This window comes from Haliotis rufescens, unplaced genomic scaffold, assembly GCF_023055435.1.
Source record: "Haliotis rufescens isolate VD_foot unplaced genomic scaffold, xgHalRufe1.0.p SCAF_17, whole genome shotgun sequence".
NCBI lineage: Eukaryota > Metazoa > Mollusca > Gastropoda > Lepetellida > Haliotidae > Haliotis > Haliotis rufescens.
Window position 1 is genome coordinate 16,114,580 of NW_025963857.1, and position 21,846 is coordinate 16,136,425.

Sequence of the window (21,846 nt, forward strand, 5' to 3'; positions counted from 1 at the left end):
GTAGTACATGTATGGAATCAAGTCACAAAAACGCAACTGCTACAGAAAAGCATACATTCCATGCAAAAGCTGACTTGCAAGCCCAATGCATTTCACTACTCAAGAATGGGTATAAAAACATGTGCGTTAACGGGATTCCATATGCATTGTTTAGCATCGTGCTGACAACAACCACTCAGAAAAATAACAAAATTACGCAATTACTCAACATTACGAAATGCCACGCCTGTCCGAAAAATGAGCGACTGCGAGCCATTGGTATGCTTGAAGCAGGATCGAGTCAACGTGATGTTGCAAGACCATTTAACGTCCACAGAAACACCATTCTCAGAGTGGCAGGCCACGCTTAACTAATAATCGACAAGACAACTGGATTCGAACAACACCCCTACGAAATCGATTCCAGTCTGCAACGGTGACTGAAAGAAGCATCCCTGGCCTCCGACGAATATCTTCACAAACCGTACATCGTCGCCTCAGATGTGCAGGGATTGTCGCCAGAAGACCCGCCAGACGTCCCATTTTGACAGGAAACCACCGTCAAGCACGTCTACAGTCGTGCAGACAGCGTCTACGCTGGACGGACATGCAGTGGGAACAAGTTCTATTTACTGACGAGTCTCGTTTTCACCTCAGCCACAGCGATGGACGGAATCGAGTGTGCCGACGTCAAGGTGAAAATTACGTCAATCACTGTGTCATGGAAGAAGATCGGTTCGGGGGCGGCAGCGTTATGGTATGGGATGGGATTACAGCAAGACAGAGGACCCGTTGATGGTGGTAGAGGGAAATCGCAATGGACAGCGCTACCGCGACAAGATCATTGGCCCTGTTGTTCTACTGTTTTTGCGTCGTCATGGCCCAGGCATTACCTTTCAACATGACAACGCCCGGCCTCATATTGCTCGACTTGTTCAGGATTCACTTCAACAAAACAACGTGAATGTCATCCCCTGGCCGCTCGCTCCCCTGATCTCTCACCAATCGAGCACTTGTGGTATGAGATGGATCGGCGCCTTCGACGTCAACCACGTGTTCAAAAGACACTCCAGGAACTTCGAAACATGCTCCAGCAGATATGGACAGATATCCCACAGGACTTTGTGCGACGCCTGGTCCATTCCATGAGACGAAGATGTGTTGCTTGCATCGCAACCAGAGGTGGACACACACGCTATTGATTTGTAAATAAATTTTGGCATGTTCATGTTTTGTTTTTTATGAAATCACGCATTTTCTGGAGTCAGTCATGACTTCTGTCGAGATGACGACCCCTTTTACTTCGGCACACACACTTTAGGCATGCCTTGACCTGGCAATTAGTGGTTTATCCGTTATCGTATTAAAAAACTTTCCTTTCTCATGAAAACATCGAAACCACTCAATAATCACTCTGCACGCAAACACCTGCGCAAAAGTTGAATGACCACGATGTTCCGCAAAAACAAATAATGCAGATAAATGGTCACAAAAACATCCATTCTGTGAACAATTACTGCCATATTAATCCTGACCAGCACAGGGCAAATATCCAACATTATTTCGCGAAACACTCCATCCCACACTGTGACATCCCAGCTTGTTGATGAAACTCCCGTCATGCAGAGCGGCCCTTCGCGTTATGTCCAAATCGCCAGTAGACAACACAGTGAGCGGTCACAAATTACAAATGTTTCTGGTGGTGACAACACTATGTTTGCTGGCAACCATTAGTGGTGGAAACATAACGATTACTATCGTTAATCCCCAAAGCCCTCTTCCAGTCAAAAGAAGTCATTGAAAAGGATAGTGACACCGACTAATGCAAACTGTCACCAAAAACCAAAGCGTATCAAGGCATTCATACTGTGAATGGTGCAGATCTATGGGTTGTAACTCAAGGAATTTGATATCCGAGAAAACACTCTCAGCTGGTTGTTTGTATGATTTGGTGATGTCCCCAAATTTTCCCGCTTCGAGGATTTCGTGTTTGAGACTTTCGTTCTGCTGATGGATATATTGTGCTCTTCTTCAGGAGCCTTGCACACAATAATTAGGAGATAAACATACTGTGTTTTCAATGTAGAGCTAGGTTACCTGTAGATTTAACCCCGCTAAATTGAATTTGGAACCGAACGCGCAGATGAGGTTTCAAATGTTAAACTTAGCGCGCTTAAATCTACAGGTAACCTAGCTCTACATTGAAAACACAGTATGATTATCTCCATTCAACCATGACTAAATAAAACGCGAACTCTTTGGTGTTAGCAAATATACTGAGTGAAGCGGCATGGGTTGAGTCCAGTGTTTTGAGTGGGTTATCGATCTGAATTACGGAATCATCGAACAAAATATGGCGCCGTGTATACTCAAGCAGTTTGTTTACACCGTAATACTTCACTCGAACATATGACAGGCATTGAAAGCATATAAGTACGGCAACTTGGTAAGCTAACATGAGGTGGGCATCCCTAAACAAAACAAAGCAAGCTTTGCAAGGCTTTCGCTCTACATCGCACGTCACCATTATGACGTCATATCGCTCATTGTGACGCAAAAGCTATGACGTCACAGTCGTATATCAAAAAGCGCCAAAATTCCAAGCTCTCTGATGTCTCCAAAACGTAAATACATTCCCTTTGTAGATTTCTATCGTGTCTTCTGCACGAAATGCATTGCCACACATCCTTTGAATATTGTAGTAACCGCACCTGTGCATTTTGTAACCTGTAATTGTAGATATAAATATTTAAATATGCCTACCGACGATGACTGAAAAAAGTACTATTCTGTGAATATCAGCTTCCGCGGTGATGCGGTCGTCAAACCAGCTGTTTCAATCAGAGGGGGTTTATTGTGATTTAATAGCCTCTGATTGACCAATCAGAATCGAGTAAATTCCAAATTCATGGTAGAATGCCCATTACATGTTGTGTCATGAGAGAGTATCTTCATTGTGATCAAAGTTGTCTGCAATCCATTAAAAAAAATCCATCACTCTGGGCTGAGGTACATCGTTGAAGGTCTGACTAACAGCAGCGGCCTTTTCAAAGTCTAAGACTTGATCATAAGATATGCTGCCACCGTCATATAGCTGCAATATTGCTTAGTGCAGCGTTAAACAAACAAACAAAACATAAGATATGCTGAATTTCTCTTGAAATTCCTGAAGTGTGAATTGTTCATTTTAGGTTCCATTGTCTGACCATGTGCATAAACTGGCAAAAGCCTTGTTGTTTTCTTTGTCCAATAAACGTGGAGTCTCTGTACTGCCTATGTGAAGGACATTCTTTGGAGAGGTGAAAGTTTCTGCAGACACCGTCGATGGTATCTTGTTTTGACGGCTCTGATATCAATTGCATACACAATACGGGACTTTGTTTGTTGCAGCTGCATCAGTCCACCCACTGCAGATATACAAAAGATATTCTGGAAGTAAACGGTTCTTGTCTGGGCTTTCTAGCTCAACCTTGCTAGGCTGGTGCCTGTCTGGTGTCTCAGAACTGCCTTGAGATCAATCGTTTTGCCATATATGATACAGCAAGTCTCATAATAAAAGGTGGACTCAACTTTTCTGATTCTGTGCTGCACAGCAGAGTACCTTTCTGGACATGGGCAGCATTCTTATGGGCTGTTTAAGATTTCCTACAATTTTCATTGACATGGGTTTCCTCCTTTCAATCAAGGCGTAAGTGAAGATTGTCATTCCGTTGCCCTGATAGTGTAATGAGTGACAGCTGTCCCTTGCTTGACAATTGTACAGCAGCACCATCTTTTGGGCAAATGATGCAAACATCTATCTATCTATCTATCTATCTATCTATCTATCTATCTATCTATCTATAATGAATAAGTAATAGATGTCATTAATTTATGTATCAATACATTTTGGTGAATGAATTATAATTAATTAAATGCATCAAAATGTATTGATATATAAATGAATGACATATGTATTATCAAATCAATATAACAAAATATTGTTTTTAATTTTATTGAAATAATAATACATATTAACAAAACAAAATAATTTCAAATCTGGATTCCAGTTGAAGTAATGAAATCTCATACTTCATTTTTATTTCTTAATGAAATCAATAATCAAATACAGATTATGAATTAATCAGCAATGAAACAAATACAATATATGTTATTAGCATGTTAATAATCACCAGACGGTCTTGAAAATAATATGAAATCTAATTAGTTTTACAAGAAGTGCGTGGAAATTAAGGGTGCCAATTTTTGTGGGGTTTTTCCTGGCTTCATTGCACCCAGCTAATCTTATTTTGTATAGAAACTTGGTTGTTATACTAAATGCCTGGGTTTAATTATTTTCATGTCAATTTCTACTGGTTTCTATTGCGAACACGATTTAAGAAAAGATGAAAAATCGTGTTGATTCGGGCTCGACCTTGTGGTTTATGCAAATTTCTTAACCAAACACGACCCTCAAACGACCAAAAACGACCCTCATACGACCTTCATACGACTGAACACGACACTCATACGACCGTCATACGGTATTCATACGATACAACACGATTTAACCTCATTTAACACGACCGTCATACGACGCCCATACGACTTAACACTAATCAACACGACCGCCATACGATTAAACCCGAATTATAACGATGTCCATACGACTACAAAAATAAACACGATCTCCATACGACCGAGCAAGACCTTCATACGACATGTGTTGGTTTATTTTGGTCACGTTGGTCCTGTAACTGACACTTGACTCTAAAAGACTGGAAACGAACGTGCAGAGACAGAATTATGATTTCGAAGCGGCAAGTTCATTATTAATACTTCATGATGTCAACAACAATATGTTAATTTAATAATACACTGTTTATAAATTAGTTACCGTTTTAAATCCAGTTGGTAGTGACAAATACTAAGTCAGCGCTCGGGAGTTTGAACTGGAATGCAAAATGAACAAATAATTTCAATATTTTTCCTCTTCGCCATAGGTATGCATGACAACCAGTTGTATGCAGTTTTCAAACGACCGAAACATGCGAAATGTGCCTCAAACATTCAGATAAAGATTCATTAAGTTCTAAAACGTCATATTAAGAATAAATTTTAAATTGAAAATATATTCATGTTATATAATATAAATACAAAGATTTCGTGCCGTGATCAATAGTTTTCAGATTGGTAGAATTTGAAAATGTTTTCGATAATTTTCTTCAAAGGACTGAAAATGCATATATTATTGCAGCACAAAATGTCCCTATGCGATGAAATCATTTCATATATCTAACTAGTCTAGCGATTTATACTATTCTTTTGTTATATTTCAATATTGAATCCCCTTGTCCCAAACGTAGCGTGAATAGATAACTATAACACCCTTCATAAAAGGATGTTTGAAGTCTCCAAAAATGGTCGGGATGCGCTTAATAATGAAGTTACTGGTTCAGGTTTGAACAACTATGACCTGTCTATATATTTACCAGATAAATCTACTGCAGACGTTCATCATTTTTCAAAACCATTGTAGCTTTGTATCCAAGTACAGTGCCCCGCTTCTTCTGACACCAGTGAGGTGTTTTGGTGATGGTAACTGCTGATTGGTCTGTTAAAAATGACAATTTGAACCAAACAATGACGGAGGTCACTTTTGTGATGTAATGACGTCATATAACAATAGGTAACGTCAGATCTCGGCGGGATACAAGTAAGGCCCATTACGGAAATGTATTACGGGTTCAGCTTTCATCAAATTGATGTGTTAAGAAAGAGAATGGTGTTTACATAGAATAACCAACTTGGTTCTCGTGATAACAGAAAAATGTGTCAGTCACTATTTAACCTCAATTTCATATTTTCCGTAATCATTCGTATTTCGTTGTAAATGTACACATCACCCAAACACACACATCACCCAGACAAAATTAAGCTGTGATATTTATGTTTCAGAAATGTTGAAGATAAAACGAAATTTATGTCTTAGAATTGTTTTAGTAGAAAATGTTTTGGTAACAATGTTCATGTTCCTGTAAAAACAATGAACAGTCATGATGAACAGTCCCATGCCAGTTGTGATAAAACTTACAAGTTACAATATTGAATTTGGACTTCATGCCTAACACCATAACCATGTCTAAACTCATAATTGTAGACACATCAAAGTCAGCAAATGTCTCAACATCCGACTGTATCGACTGGGCAATGTGTACCATTTGCCAAAGACAGAATCGTGAATGTCTCCAGTGTCCACAGACAAAAAGAAACGATATCGGAAGTGGATATCGATGAAATTTGTTCGCTGATAATCTTACCATGTTTTTATTTTTAATTTGGAAGATGTAAAAGATGACAGTAAGCTAGCAAAATAGATGATGGGTCAGGTGTTGAGACTTCTCTGGCTGCCAAAAAGGCGAAATGCCATAAAACATGCAGACTGTGGTTTAACAATAAAATGCTACAAAGAGCAGAACAGGTTATTGAAAGAACAAACTACAGAGACAGACAATAGACCAAGTATGTGCAAGCGTGCAGATCTTTGTCTTGAGTAACATCAGACACTCACAAAACTCACTGTTTCTTCTGTGAACCTCCTGCTGCTGGATATGATGTTCTTCGTGGCGCTGCAACATTTGAAGTAGACAAACGAGTCCGAGAGTGTATAACACTACTTGCAGACACTAATTTATTCGCAAAGTATGGATGGTATGGTTGCCTTAGAACCCAAATAGCACAGTAAGTGTTTGGTGTCACTATACAATCGAGCTAGAACAACGAGGACATTGATAACAGGATAGCAGGATAACTGCGACAGTTTGCGACTGACAAAAGAGTATATAACACTCGATTTAAGGAACGATTGCTCGCTCAGTTTCCAGATTTACAAGCCGTTAAGGACAGAGATGTTGCCTTTGACAGAGATATTGGCAAAAGGTTGTGAACATGACAGTGACACTGATGCTGTTCACGTGGCAAGAGCTGCACAGATACCACGCAAACAGTTGTTCACTAATATCACATTTTATGGGCAATTAAAAAAAAGATATTAAGAAGACTCTGTCTTACGTTTATTGATTGCTTTAGTAAGCATGCTACTGGAAGGTGGAAGCATAAAAGACGAAGTCATAAATCGTCATCAACACTTACAATATCTCAGTTCCTTACAGTGTCAGACACAGCCGCTCAGCACAAATTAATGCAATTTCTACAAGGCACAACCTAGATAAGGAAACCCCAGTATCTGTTTACATTGGATTGGTGCTTCATGCTCAGACTCGGAAAAGGAAGTTGGTTGACAAGTAACATGATCTTGGCATAAACATCTCTCGTGACAGAGTACTCAGCAGCTTATCTGATTTCGGCAACAGAGTGTGTGACCATTTCGAGAAAGAAAATGTAGTTTACCTTTTGACAATGCAAGGTCAAGTCTTCACAACAATATTGACAAAATTGATCATAATTCAAGCTCGTCAACTGCCAAAGATTCATTTCATGGAACTGGCATATGGTTGTTTCAGCACATGAAGGTTATAATCGTACAAAACTATGAACGGGCATTTCAGTTCCAAGACTGTTAGGCCATTAGCCAAATTACTATGTATACAAATGTCCCTTCCGTTCATCAAACATCAAGGATCAACCATTCCAACATGGAAATTGACAAGCCTGAACAGGAGCAACTATCATAATCACATGCAGGAGGAGTCGAAATGATGATCTGGACTACAGATGAAATTCAACACATGAATGTATCTTGGGCTGCCCAACAGCCCATACAAAGATAGACCCGTGAAGATTCCGAGGTAGAATAGGTCTTCAGCAAACCATGCTTGCCGTAAAAGGTGACTATTCTTGTCGTAAAAGGCGACTAACGGGATCGGGTGGTCAGGCTCGCTGACTTGGTTGAAGCGTGTCATCGATCCCAATTGCGTGGATCGATGCTCATGATATTAATCACTGGGTTGTCTGGTTCTGACTCGATTATTTACAGACCGCCGTCATATAGCTGGAATATTGCTGAGTGCGGCGTAAAACAACAAACCAACCAACCAACCAACCAATACAAAGATCTCAGCATTTTCCGGTCAGCTTGTAGTGAAGAGTGGTGTAGGGAGTTTGAATCCAGGACAATCTTGTATCATTACCAGTCTTTGTATGCTATAGTCAAACAAATACAGTGGACATGGCCTGAGACGTATGCCGTCTTCATATTGAGAGGGGCGGCCGGGTAGCCTAGTGGTTAAAGCGTTCGCTCGTCATGCCGAACACCCGGGTTCGATTCCCGACATGGGTACAATGTGTGAAGCCCATTTCTGGTGTCCCCCGCCGTGATATTGCTGGAATATTGCTAAAAGCGGCGTAAAATCATACTCACTCACTCACTCACTCACTCATATTGAGAAAACCGCCTTACAAACTGCCGGTGACTGAATGAAAGGCAAAATTATGCTTTATATATGCTTATAACGAACTACGGTTATTACGAACTAAGTTTAGAGGTCCCTTTGAGTTAGTTATAACCGCAGTATACTGTACTTACAAGTATCAATATTTATTGAGACATCGATTTCTTTTAGCAACATGTGTTTTTTGGAGTCATTTCTCTCGTTGATACAATAACGGTATGTGACGGGGATCTGGAAAAACACAGAGGTTTGTGTGTAGGGGACCTTAGACAATCACCAAATAAGTAAGGATAAGATATATGGAGGAACAACATAATTACAATTAGGAGCGCCATTTCGGTGTAGGTTATCAAGCAGGTGATATTCTAACGTGTGAGAACATACACCGAAACGTCGCTCATGATTGTAATAAAGAAGTTGTTCATCCATATATCTTATCCTTACTTAGAACTCCAAATTCTAAATGCCCCTAAAAAAAATCACCAAATACATTTTTTTTTTAATGGTAATCAAATCCCTTTTAAATATATTTTACTTACCACTGTCCTAATTTTGATATTTATAATCCATCCATACAAATACTCATATTATTATGCCAACAAAGCAACGTTAACCATCATAATAAAGTACAAGTTATGGAAAAATGGCTTGTCTCATAGATCATAACATGCCAGTGATCGCTGCCGAGACTATGCCATACATTAAGTTTATACCCCAGAGTAAGTGTCTGACAAAGTCAAATCTATAGATATTTTAAAATATTAAAATATATCATTGGTACTCATGTCTAAACTCATCTATGCTGACATACATCTTGTGTACTTTTGACGTGATCCACGAATATCGTCAAATTGAAACAATATGAATGACCTGATCAGGTTCAGCCCTCTCTATAATTACATGATTATTTATATTTAAATTTAAACAAATTACAAAAAGAAAAAAAATGGTCATTTAGAATGTAATATTAACAAATACGCAAGAAGAAGAAAATAAATGTATCGTTTGAATGCAATATTCGTTAACTAGTTCCACTTTTATATGTATCACTATTGTTTTTCCTTCGTATGCGGTTACCTCCCGTACTGAGTTCCTAAACACCTTTGAAAACCCGTGGAAAAAGCGCGGTAGACTATTCAGGGTCTCCCTTTCATTATTGTGACAAATTGTCTAACACGTGGTATGAATTCGGGGGCTTCGTTAACAATAGAACTGAAGACCCAACCTACCGAGGTGTGTTTAACATTTATACCAAAAATGAATTGTCAAAGACAATTGTAGATAAAATTAGTAATGCATAAATTTCCCATAAAATTACCAATAAACCCCCATGTTCCCACAGATCTTGAACAGAACAATCACCAAAAAAAAACACGGCGGCATGAAGAATGAAAATCGGAAGCGCGGGGCGTGTTTTAATAAAGAGTTGAATAAATCTCGTTCAATTTAGACACCTGTGTCTTCTTCGTGGTCAATAATGTTTATTATTTCTCAAAACAACATGCACGCCCAGTATACGATTTATGACCCCTTTTTTGTAAAACGTGAGGGTAAATTATGTATTATGTATGTATGTACTTCGTCATGTATGTTCATGAAGTCAAAAGCATAACGTTGACTGTCGGCTAGGACAACGTTGTACTTCTCCCGCTATTGTCATTGTTATAGACTAACATTGAGCTGGCTAGACTTGCTTTTGTATGCATTTCTAGATTATTATTTTTTCATAAAATAAATATATTCCACGGTCATGGTGCAGGAGTATCATTGTTATATTACATACTTTGTTGCACAGTGGTTTTTGCTTGGTAATATGGATATGATCTCCGTTATCTGCCCCAAGACACACCCTCCCAAGGCCCCTCTGCATAAGGACACTCAAACGAGACGTGTGGATTACTGGCGACCGACGTGCATTCACGGTCATTCTGTCTACTTTGTAACACAGTGGCTTTTGCTTGGTAATATTATCTCCATTAAATGTCTTCAAGATAAGTCATCCCCAGCCCTCTCTGCATAAGGACCAGCACTGAGTCTGTTAATGGAATGTCATTTTGTAACTTGAAACTCCACAATCCTTACTTAGCGATTCTCGGTCCTAGAAAAGAAACTACTTACTATTAAACCGAAGACACATATGCATAGGGGCGGACACTCAAGAATAATTCTGTAAAATAATACCAGGTGGTTGCCATTGTGGTACAGTTATATTCCTTGTGTAGTACTAAATATAAATCATAACAAGAACAAAACTTTTAACAGAAACACAACATTTTAACATGACAAAATGCTAGTGAGTTTTTCAAACTACACAAAAGTTTATGGCTCGCAACGTCTTTATTATACTGTAATAGCGAGGGTTCGTTATAGATCCATATACCCGCATACCCGCGGTGTCAAGCTAAAGTCGTTCAGTCTTGCTTGACAGCGGTATAGAATCTACACCGAAACGTCTCTATTACAGTATAAAAAAAGTTCTTTAAACCTATGTCAGCGTTGTCACCCGTCAACTTCTATCAAACAATAAGTGCCTTTATGTTTTAAAAAATACTAAATATTAAATACTTAATAAAATAAAATGAGACCATGAGATGATTGTATGTTTGGGTGCATTGGTAGTTCTTGATACAGCGACAATATACCGGTATATGTTCTCTGATTGATGTAATTATATTATATAAAATATTCCAGATTTAGTGTTTCTTAGCAAACACAGAAGCAAATTATATATGTATATGACAAAGATCAGTTTCAATACATCTAATATTTATGTGTATCTCGGTTCTAATGGCATTTCATCTGTTAGTCAATTCAGATTGGTAATTATTTCTAGACTATATCTTTCTGTTATAAGAGAGTTTACTTATGTTGTTGTGTAGTTTAGCATAATAACAGGGAGACCATGCACACACGTGTGCGCTTTAGATTCGCACAGTTTCATAAACAACGTGCAGGGCTGATAACATTAACAATCCCGGAACACGCCTCGTGTGAAAATCGATCACGGTGACCCAGTTTTGTCACGTGGGATGACGCACATGCGCAGAGCGCGAAAACGTCGAATAATAAGCAGATGGGAGAGGAAGCCCATTCATAAGTGAGTGTGATCGCCGGGCCGTGTAAATCAAGTCGTGTAAAGAACAACTACTCATCTCCGTTGACTGTAAGCATTATAGTTGCACACCACGCGCTCATCACTCGACTTTATACTCAAAGGAGACGGTTTCTCATATGAAAATCCTCTTTCTTATTTTTTTCTGAAATCTGGATTTTCGCAGGCACAGTTTGAGTGAGTCACGGATCTTTCTACTTTTACCACAGGTCCGCTCTACAAAATGGTCGATGGAAAAGATTCCTTGCCGGCAATTATTCCGAAGGAAAAATGGACACGAAAACTCGACTTTCTTTTGTCCCTTGCCGGGTACAGCGTGGGCCTAGGCAATCTGTGGCGATTCCCCTACCTCTGCAATAGGAACGGGGGCGGTAAGTGCAATTTTCTTTTGTTCTCTTTCAGCGGAAAATTTTGTCAAAGCGACATTTAACGACTCTCTTTCCCTATCTCTATTTCCTTGAAAGGTGTGCAGGAAGTAAAGGCTTACAAACATTTCCTCCTCGCTTAAAGTAAATAAAATAATGTAGTTATTTGAGATGTTTGTTTAGTATTTAAAAGATATTTAATACTAAATCTGAAACACGTGTTTTGTGAATTTCACGGAGAAAGACAAAATTTCGAAATACTTCTATTCATAAATTGTCAGTGATAATAAAATGAATAAGTCGAATTTGTACATACAAAACTAAATCAATGAAAGTTGTTTGTCACATGTTACGAAAAACAAAAGGTATCTGAAAGTTATGAACCAGATATATAAAACCACGTTAAATGGATTGAGGTTTAATAAAAAATATCATTGAACCTGCCGCATACCGAACAATACGGTCTCGAAATAACGTGTATCTCGAAGTGGACGCGCAGGACAGGTTTCATAGATTATTTCTCCATCTCGAATTTTCTCTTCTCTCGAAGTTTCATATGTTCATGTTTTCGAGTTAGCACGACTCCAATGAACGCTGAAACAGCCGAGGAGCATCGACGTGATTTCTCGTTTGATCCGGTTAGTTAAAATATGTCTGAAAACAATGGGTCCGCCTTGCGAGCATTTTGCGACAATTAACATTGATGATCACAATAAGGAAAGACCCGAAGACAACTGAGTCTATCGCCGATGACATAGGAGTGAAGAGAAAGGACGACAATTTGAGGCAGGTCGTATAATACTTGGTATATCTGAAGCAATCTTCCGAGAAAACACGCAGAGACGGGCAACGCTGACTAAAACGTTTCTTATGCAGTGAGGCAGTTTGTTGCCTTGACAACACGAGAAAAGACACATGTCAGTCCATTTGTTTTTCGCAATGATTCTACGCGAAATTTGTGTGGCTAATTGAGCCTAGGGCTTACATTTCGTTTTACAAGTACATGTATTTAATTACCCTCACATGAACAACAACTGTTTTACAGGGCGTGTACGCTCCACTTGAAGTTTGATGAACGTGTTTCAAGGCGGACTTGATATAAGAGGTGCAATATTTCAACAGATGTGCCTACGCTAGACCTCATTAATCTGGAAACCTTTCAGTACGGACGATGATAACGTATTTACTCTGTAGTAATATCGACTCATATCGAAATCACATTAATTCACATGCTTTTGCACTGAATCAACTGTTATGCTTTAAAGAAAAACAGTTTATCTCATAATGAATTTCAAGCGGGTGGGTCCTGATTTACGAGGCTTCACTTGAAATGGGAAGGATACGACCTTATGTACACTCAAACGAGACGTGTGGATTACCGGCGACCGACGTGCATTCACGGTCATTCTGTCGTATACATTGAAGCCTCGATAATCCAGACGACCACAACTGTGGACGATAAGTGTAAGGAAGGTCGATGTATAATTAAAGGTACCCATGATTCGTTACTCCAGACATGCCTTAATCCACACGGTTACGCTGGTGAAGGTGCCGTCCAGATTAATGGGGATCTGTTTATATGATTATTGATAGTTTCAAATCTCGGTTGCTGCAATGGCGTCTTGAATGACCTCGTGTTTTTCCCTGAACAACTTCCTTAAGGACGTCCTGCTCGCAACGAAACAAGTTTTGTACTCGTGTGGTTTTTTTTAACACCGCACTCGGCTATATTACAGCTATATAGCGGTGGTCTGTAAAAAATGTATCTGGAAAAGAAAATCTAGTGAGTCACACGTTCCAGCTTGTTCCAGTAGCATACACAGCAAAATTCCAGCTGTATGACGGCGGTCTGTAAATAATCGGGTCTGTACCAGACAATCCAGTGATTGACATCATGAACATCGATCCACGCAATTGGGATACGATGACATTCATCAACCAAGTCAGCGAGCCTGACCACCCAATCCCTTAATTCGCCTCTAACGACAAGCTTAGTCGCTTTTTACGGCAAGCATGGGTTGCTGAAGACCTATTCTACCCCGGATGTTCATGACAGTCAGCCAATATAAATGTGTGTTTTCAAATGACACTATATATTATGTAATGCATAATGTTGTGAATGCAGTGTATTTTAATGTTAGGTAATTAGTGATGCAGATGAAATCATGCGATCACGCCGAACCCATTTTAACAAAATAAAGCAATTAATCACAAGCATTAACTAACACCTTTTTTTGAAAGTTTTTAACTTGATCTGGCAAAATACTGACAAACAAATGCCGTACGATTTACAGAAAAATACATTTCGAAGTTTTGAGATTAAATGTACAATTGCGTGTAAAATTCGTAACCAGACATGTGGCAATTTAAATTATCATATCTCTATATCAGAATGCGGAGGCCTGATTGTTTCACGTGATCTTGATAAAATACCCTATATCCCGCTTTGGAGGAAAATAAATTTCTGAGCGGGAGAATAAATCCCTTATATCCCGCTGCGAAGAAAAAAGGCCGCACGCTTTTTCCGAGTCAATGAAACTCACGTGACATAACACAGGTTAACCTCAGATCAATCGAACAGCTGTTTTCTATCGATTTTGAATTTTTTAAAAACATGTCGTTAACATAAATTCGTTGTAGTTGTAACACTCGGGATACATATGGTGGTATGCGTCCCTCGTCAGGTTTTATACCAAGAGCCTGGAGGCATACGTGTGACGCTGATACAACTTACAATATTTGCAAACAAATATACTTTGGTTTGAAAAAAAGTTACGGATCTTGAATATTTTGGGGGATATTTTTGTAGTGGAGATCGAGCACACAATTTCATAAAAAAAAAAAAACATCCCCAAAAATATTCATGATCTCTAACTTTTTTTGTTCAGTATATATTAGCGTCAGCCGCAATTATGATAATTTCTTTATGAACTTAGTTTAAAAACCGGTTTGGTTTCCTAGATGTTTAGACAGTGTTGTAGTCCTTATCAACTCTTGCGACCATTAACACCGTAATATTGCTTCAACCGCTCAAAAAGGAGCGTTTGTTGTCGGACCGCTTTGCACCGTTTTAAGAACATTGGATAGTTCCTTGAACCAACACAACCATATTTGCTTACATGGTGACGTGATTGAGGTCGATGATTTACCGTGCAAGGCTAGATTGGGATATTCGTGTTTCCGGCCGGCTCGGAGCACAACAATGGCGGTTTTCTTCTGTGGGGGTCTAACTATTGAAACTCCCCCAAATCATTCGTCTCCAGGTGTAATTTAGATACGCTGTTGTTGCGGAATGTTCTTGAGCGGTACGATTATCCGGTTTATTCTCTGACGCTGATTATGCCAGGTAGATAAGCTTAAATGCTGGGTATACAATTACCCTACTTTCAAGTGTATACTGCTTGTTCCGAGTGATATATATGGGTCATTGGTTTAATTGAACCCCTAATCATCCGGAAACGCCTTAATCCGGGCGATTTCGGATGGAACAGTCGAGTCCGGAGTAACGGGGTAAAATCCGGAAACGCCTTAATCCGGGCGATTTCGGTTTGAACAGTCGAGTCCGGAGTAACGGGGTTAAACTGTAATTTGTTAATACATGTAACTATCGTTGCATTGAAATTAGTTATTGCAGTCAGTTAAATCGGTGTGTCGACTCGGTGTCATTATGAAATCTGATATGCAGCAAGTATGCATCACGTGAACGTATCTAACAACGCCATTGAACGAGATTAACAATGTATTTGACGACTATAACTATCCTCTATGTATTACACAATGTGTGCGCGCTATCACTTGGGTGTGTCGTGATTGATAAGCGGGTTATACCAACGATCTCAATCGGTTGACATGTGCATTTAAGCCTCGAAATGTCAAATACAAGGGTGCGGTTTCCACCCTCTTCCCGAGGCAAGGGAGTTAACTGACTTTAAAAGTCGAGTTTCCACCCTCGCCGAACTAGGCTGGAATTCCTGGGCTCGATCGTAGCGCCACCAATGGCTGTTATGAGTTATGTCCCTTCTAAGCCTATCCTATGGACCAATCACATTTCACCTCTCGTATCACTTGCTTTGCTTCAAACAAAATGGCAGGCACCCAAGTCAAGACGATCTGATCGATAATCAACATCTATATTGTGATTAAAAAAAAATGGTTGTGTCCTGAATAAACATAAAAAAATAAATACAAAATTGTGATTAAAAGGAATCGAGCCTAGATCTCGTTTTTTACTCGCTCTCAGTACCAACTAAGTCACAAACGTGTGTCCCCTTCGGTATCGCGGTGATTAATTGACAGCCTATGGAATTATTACAGCTCGATGGAAGTCTTGAACCCAATATGTTTGCACGCAATACGACTGCCTTCGATTTTTATGGCACTCCAGGTAAAGGGTCGTGACGTGATACTCGACGCCAGAACACACTTCTTCGCCTGTTGATCCGGAAACGCCCGATCAGTTTTATAGCCGCTTTTTTTTGGCCCCTTATATTCTTTAAAAAAATAAGTATGCTTCTGACTGTTTTTCTGTCTGAAAAACAACAACGAAATTGCTGCCCAAAAATTCATTGTTGCAAGGTGTTTTTCTTTAAAAAATGCATTCTCAAACCACGAAGAACAAGTACCACGAACAATGATGAAAGATTTACAATAACGTAAGAAAAGCGCCGATGACTAGGAAACTTGTTCCGAGCATCGCTGCGCATTATGACGTACGCAAGTAGTGTTTGTTTGTTTGTTGTTTAACGCCGCACTCTGCAATATTCCAGCTATACGACGGCGGTCTGTACATAGTTTAGTCGAGTCTGGACCAGACAATCAAGTGATTGACATCATGAGCATCGATCCAAGAAAGTTGGATACGATGACATGCATCAACCAAATCAGCGAGCCTGACCATCTGATCCAGTTAGTCGCCTCTTACGACAAGCTAAGTCCCTTTTTACATAGCTGGAATATTGCTGACTGCGGCGTTAAACAACAAACCTACCAACCAATCAAAACCGCAATTGTACATAATACCAGTCTAAACACGAGACGAATTGGCGCCATGACTCAAAACAGGATATTTCAACAAACGGACATAGCTGGCTTGCCATACATTTGATCTCCTAGCTTTCTGAATGTTTGTAGAAGAACTGTGTTAAGAACGACACAAAACTGAACTGGGTCACGTTCTTAGCATATGTTTGTAGAGGTCAAGGTCGTCTGAACAGCAACAGGATGGTCCTTCTATGCTGATACAGCATGGAACAGACAACAACGTGGAGACTTGTCATATAGGACAAAGACGGACTTCAATATTAAACTTACAGATATCATTGAAAACAAGCAGTTGTAGTTATAAGGTGCTTTTAAAGATACTTCTCCAGTGACGTATGTGGTTGTGGGGGGACATTTCCAAATTTCCAGTGACCAAAATGATTTCCGATGGGATTCACCATTTGGACCTGTACCATAGAATCAAGAATTCAAGAATCAAGAATTTTTATTGTACTGTATTGTATTTTTATTGTGTTTTTTTTATTTTTATTTTTGTTGTATTTATTTATTTGTATTTTTATTGTACAGAACATACTCGTAAGGCAGGTTTCAATTTATCTACATATGGGAATAAATATTATTATAGCCATGAAAGATAGATATACATTATGTACATTATATTTAGATATTTGACATATTATTTGTATTCACGATACGTACACACACACACACACACACACACACACACACACACACACATCATTCCCTCGCCAAGCCGAAGACCCGGGTTCGATTCCCGACATGGGTACAATGTGTGAAGCCCATTTCTGGTGTCCCCCGCCGTGATATTGCTAAAATATTGCAAAGAGCGGCGTAAAACCATATTCACGCACTCACTGTAGTCGAGCTTTAACGTCATATCTGAACGTTGTCAACAAGATAGGTTCTTTTCATAAACATGTCAGAGATAATTGGTGTAACATATTTTGCTTTTTCAGAACAGTGGTTCAAGATACTTTGTTATCATTTTGGCAGGTTAATGTTTGGTGTTTGAAGAAGCAACTGTTTTCCGTGACAATATGTTTCGTATTTTGTCAGGTGACGGCTGTCACCAGTGGGGCATGCCACTTTAACCTCATTGCGAACGTTTGACGTCATCACTAATTCATTACGATTCATGAAAAACATGGTTATATTAAATAATCGGAAATGTACACCGGGTTTCTCATGATTTTTGAAAATGGTTTTGGAGCTTTGATTTGCAAACACATCCATGATAGAAAGTACGAGTCTGGAGACGAATAAAGGATATCAAACAGTGCAGCCTGGCAACGAAGACTGTACGACAGTCAGTTTAAAGGGGAAGTGTACACGCAAAAATCACTTTCTTTCTTTTTCTAAACAAAACGCAATTTTAGAATTAGTTAGTATCTGTGTTTGAAAATATACACTCATTTTTTTCACAGTGAAAGTAGGAAGCTCACAATAGTGTGAAAATGATATGCCGTTATGAGGCCTTCGTTTTTCGAGCTAAACAGGCCTGAGTTATCCCCCTTAGATTATGACGTAATTGGTGCCAATTCGACTGGGTCCCTGTCTATTCTCAACGCAAAAGATATCAAGTACCAGTTTGCGGTAAAACAACATGGCCTACGACACACTCCGGCGCAGTGGTGACTCAGCATAACACTATGCTGGCTGGCATCTGAGACGCTAGAATCACACACCTAGACCTACACCACGTGAAGCGGCTCTAACAAAGCATGATGACGTCATAATGTTTATCAATTGGCACCAATGACGTCATATTGCAAGGGGCATAAGCCATGGTGTTTTTGTTGTGGAAATAGAACACTTGGTAAATGTGAAAAATATAAATCGTATTAATGCGAAAAATATGTTAATTAATTGTGATATTTTTATATTTTTGTCTATGACACTTCTAGGTTAACACTTTTAATGTGGAAAAAGTACAAGAAAAATAGGTTAATTTCCGTGTGAACTTGCCCTTTAAGTGGTTAAGCTTAGCCTTGCTCCAAGGCAAAACTGAATGAGAGGTCCATGGATATATAGTAATTCCATCCCTCTGATAGGCAAGTCTAGATAAGCGGACACTACTGTGGGACTACTTATGGGGACGCTTGTTCTTAATATTTATATGATCTAGAAATTATTATTTAAAGTAATATTCATTGCCTTAGGGACTTGTGCAAGTTGTCATGGTTAAGCGGTCCCTGGTCTGTCATACAGACCCTGAAACATATATCCAATGCAGCCCATGCAAGTCTTTAATGTTTGGCAAGATTGCTGCTGTATCTGAAAATGAAGGAAGTCTCTGGGCTCCTTTTTATTATATTTTATAACTATAATTTAACAACTTTTTCTTCTTCTGCAAAACGCCTTGATATAACTGGAAAACTGTTAAAAGCGGCGTTAAACCCAACTCACTCACTCACTCTTCTGAAAAATATGTTCATGTCAGAGACTAAATGTAAGTCTAACAGGACCCAGCAACCTGTTCTGGTCCTAAGAGTGAGTGAGTGAGTTTGGTTTAACGCCGCTTTTAACATTATTCCAGTTATATCACGGCGTGTCAGCTTAATGTGGGAGGAAAGCCCGAAGTGATGCAGGTCTCGGACGTTTACCACTTCGGTGAAACCCACGAGCACGGGTATGGTGCTGACAAACCTAGAAACATAATCGAGGCGAACCGGGATTCGAACCCACGATCATAGGTTTCTGGCGTGCCCAAGGGACGCAACTCTGCACAGCGAATCGCGGCGCCTTAGACGACTGGGCCACCCGTGCCCCCTCTGGTCCTAAGAGGAGACTGAAAGCCACCAGTGGCCCGGCTTAGTGTGTTGGTTGATTGCGGGTCATCGTATTCCAACTAGATCAATGCTCATGACTACAGGATGGTCTGATCCAAAGACCGCCTCCGTGGTCTAGTGGTAGAGCGTCCGCACGGAGAGCGGAAGGTCCAGGGTTCGATCCCGGGCCGCGTCATACAAAAATACGTTAAAAGATGGTACTTGTTGTTACCCTGTCTGGCGCTCGGCATTAAGGGGCTACAACAAGGACTGGTCGGCTCGGAGCCAGTATACTGTGTCTGAGTGGGGTATTCATGTTAAACTGCGGCATGGTATCTCAGTGAGCTAGCACTATAAATCGGCATCAGTCCGGACTAGTACAAGCAGCCACACACACACATACACGTGCATGCACGTCGCTATATAAGTGCAATAATCTTGGACGCGACGTAAAACCCAATTTCACCTCACCTCTGATCCAAACTTTACATATTGCTGAATATTGCTGGAGTGCGGCGTTCAACAACAAAGACAGTTAAAAGCGGAGTACATGTGCTATGATGTTGGAATATATGATACAGAAATACGCCTATGAGTGAACATGTAGCACTGTTCTTGACCACACTTTCCGTCAAATATTTGGGACATTTTTTCAATTTCTAAACTGTTCGAAGTCTTTGGGTTATGCTCTTTGTTGGTTCTGTCATACGGTTCCATGCAGTCAGGAAAGGGGTAGAATTGGTCCAGGCTAACCAAGGCTTGTCGCACAGGTACTACTCGGTGGTTCGATTGATTGTATGTCATGTTATTGATTAAGATCTTAGTTGTATCATGCCCCGTGAAGATCTGGGGTAGAATAGGTCTTCAGCAATCTATGCTTATCGTAAAAGGCGACTATGCTTGTCGTAAGGGGCGACTAACGCGATTGGGTGGTCAGGCTCGCTGACTTGGTTGATGCATGTCATCGATCCCAATTGCGTGGATCGATGCTCATGATGTCAATCACTGGATTGTCCGGTCCAGACTCGATTATTTTACAGACCACCGTCATATAGCTGGAATATTGCTGAGTGCGGCGTTAAACAACACACACGTACAAGTATGTCATGTTGCCATCGATGACGTGGGGCGTTGCTCATTATATCAACCCCTTGTTTGTCAGGCCTGGGCTTGATTATTCATAGTTCACTCAGCTATTACTGGAATAACGCTGCGTATAGTGTAAAACTACAAACCACATTGTTAGTTTTATCGGAAGACATCGTCCTTGTTGACATGATTTATATTACCCTGTAAACTGTACATATATAAGTAATGGTAACCTGTTACTGGTTGAGGTCGAAATCTGGGTAGTTTTTGGTAGTAATCTCTGCTTTTCTCCCAAGCAGACGCTATTCTCTTGTTCCGGATCGCCCTCGTAGCCTAAAGGTTTGTGGTTTGATCCCGGGCCGCGTCATACCCAAAGGTGTTAAAAGACGGTGCTTGTTGTTACCCTGCCCGGTAAAACCTGTTAAACCGTAATACCGCGGCATGGTATATAAATAGTACAACAAAACCGGTGCACGCACGCACACACACAAACACCATTTCATCTTCCCCCACCTCTTGTTCCACACAAAACCATATCTCAAAGGCAGTCCGCGATCTCTGTAGTGTTTCCGTTACAAAGCCAAATTTGTTTGAAATCCAAGTTTGTTACACATAACCATACATTGCATTTTCATGAGCCAAAATATTTACGCGTAGTGAATTTAGATTCACGTGTAAAACATGTACCTTTACGCGTGAAAAATAGCTTTACGCATAAAACAACTAGCTTTCACGTGAAAGGCAGCTTTACGTGTAACCTACATGGATTTCCTGTTGGTCAAAGTCTTTGCGCGTAATGAATTATGCTAACGTGTATCATCTTCTGATCCTATCCGTTATCCATACGCGACTATGCTTGTCGTAAGAGGCGACTAACGGGATCGGGTGGTCAGGCTCGCTGACTTGGTTGATGCATGTCATCGATCCCAATTGCGTGGATCGCTGCTCATGATATCAATCACTGGATTGTCTGGTCCAGACTCGATTATTTACAGACCGCCGTCATACAGCTGGAACATTGCTGAGTGCGGTGTTAAACAACAAACAAACCGCTCACCATACACGTGCCTAATAGTCTGCCTGTCTGACGTATGCTGAGTATTGTTAAACGGGTATGCGGC

The 21,846-nt window shown here is 40.0% G+C and overlaps 1 protein-coding gene across 2 annotated transcripts in view; it reads left to right on the forward strand.

Annotated features, from left to right (window-relative positions):
• The first annotated feature begins 11,405 nt into the window (after positions 1 to 11,405).
• The window catches only part of LOC124137940 (sodium- and chloride-dependent glycine transporter 1-like), a 62,098-nt gene continuing 51,657 nt past the window's right edge, over positions 11,406 to 21,846 (forward strand). The window contains exons 1-2 of one of the 2 annotated variants that reach the window (XM_046504377.2): positions 11,406 to 11,532; positions 11,691 to 11,852. In XM_046504377.2, the coding sequence (XP_046360333.1) occupies positions 11,705 to 11,852 (148 nt within the window). In that variant the 5' untranslated portion in view covers positions 11,406 to 11,532; positions 11,691 to 11,704. Of the gene's footprint in view, positions 11,853 to 21,846 lie in introns of both variants that reach the window. The other variant, XM_048397634.1, reaches the window with a different exon arrangement.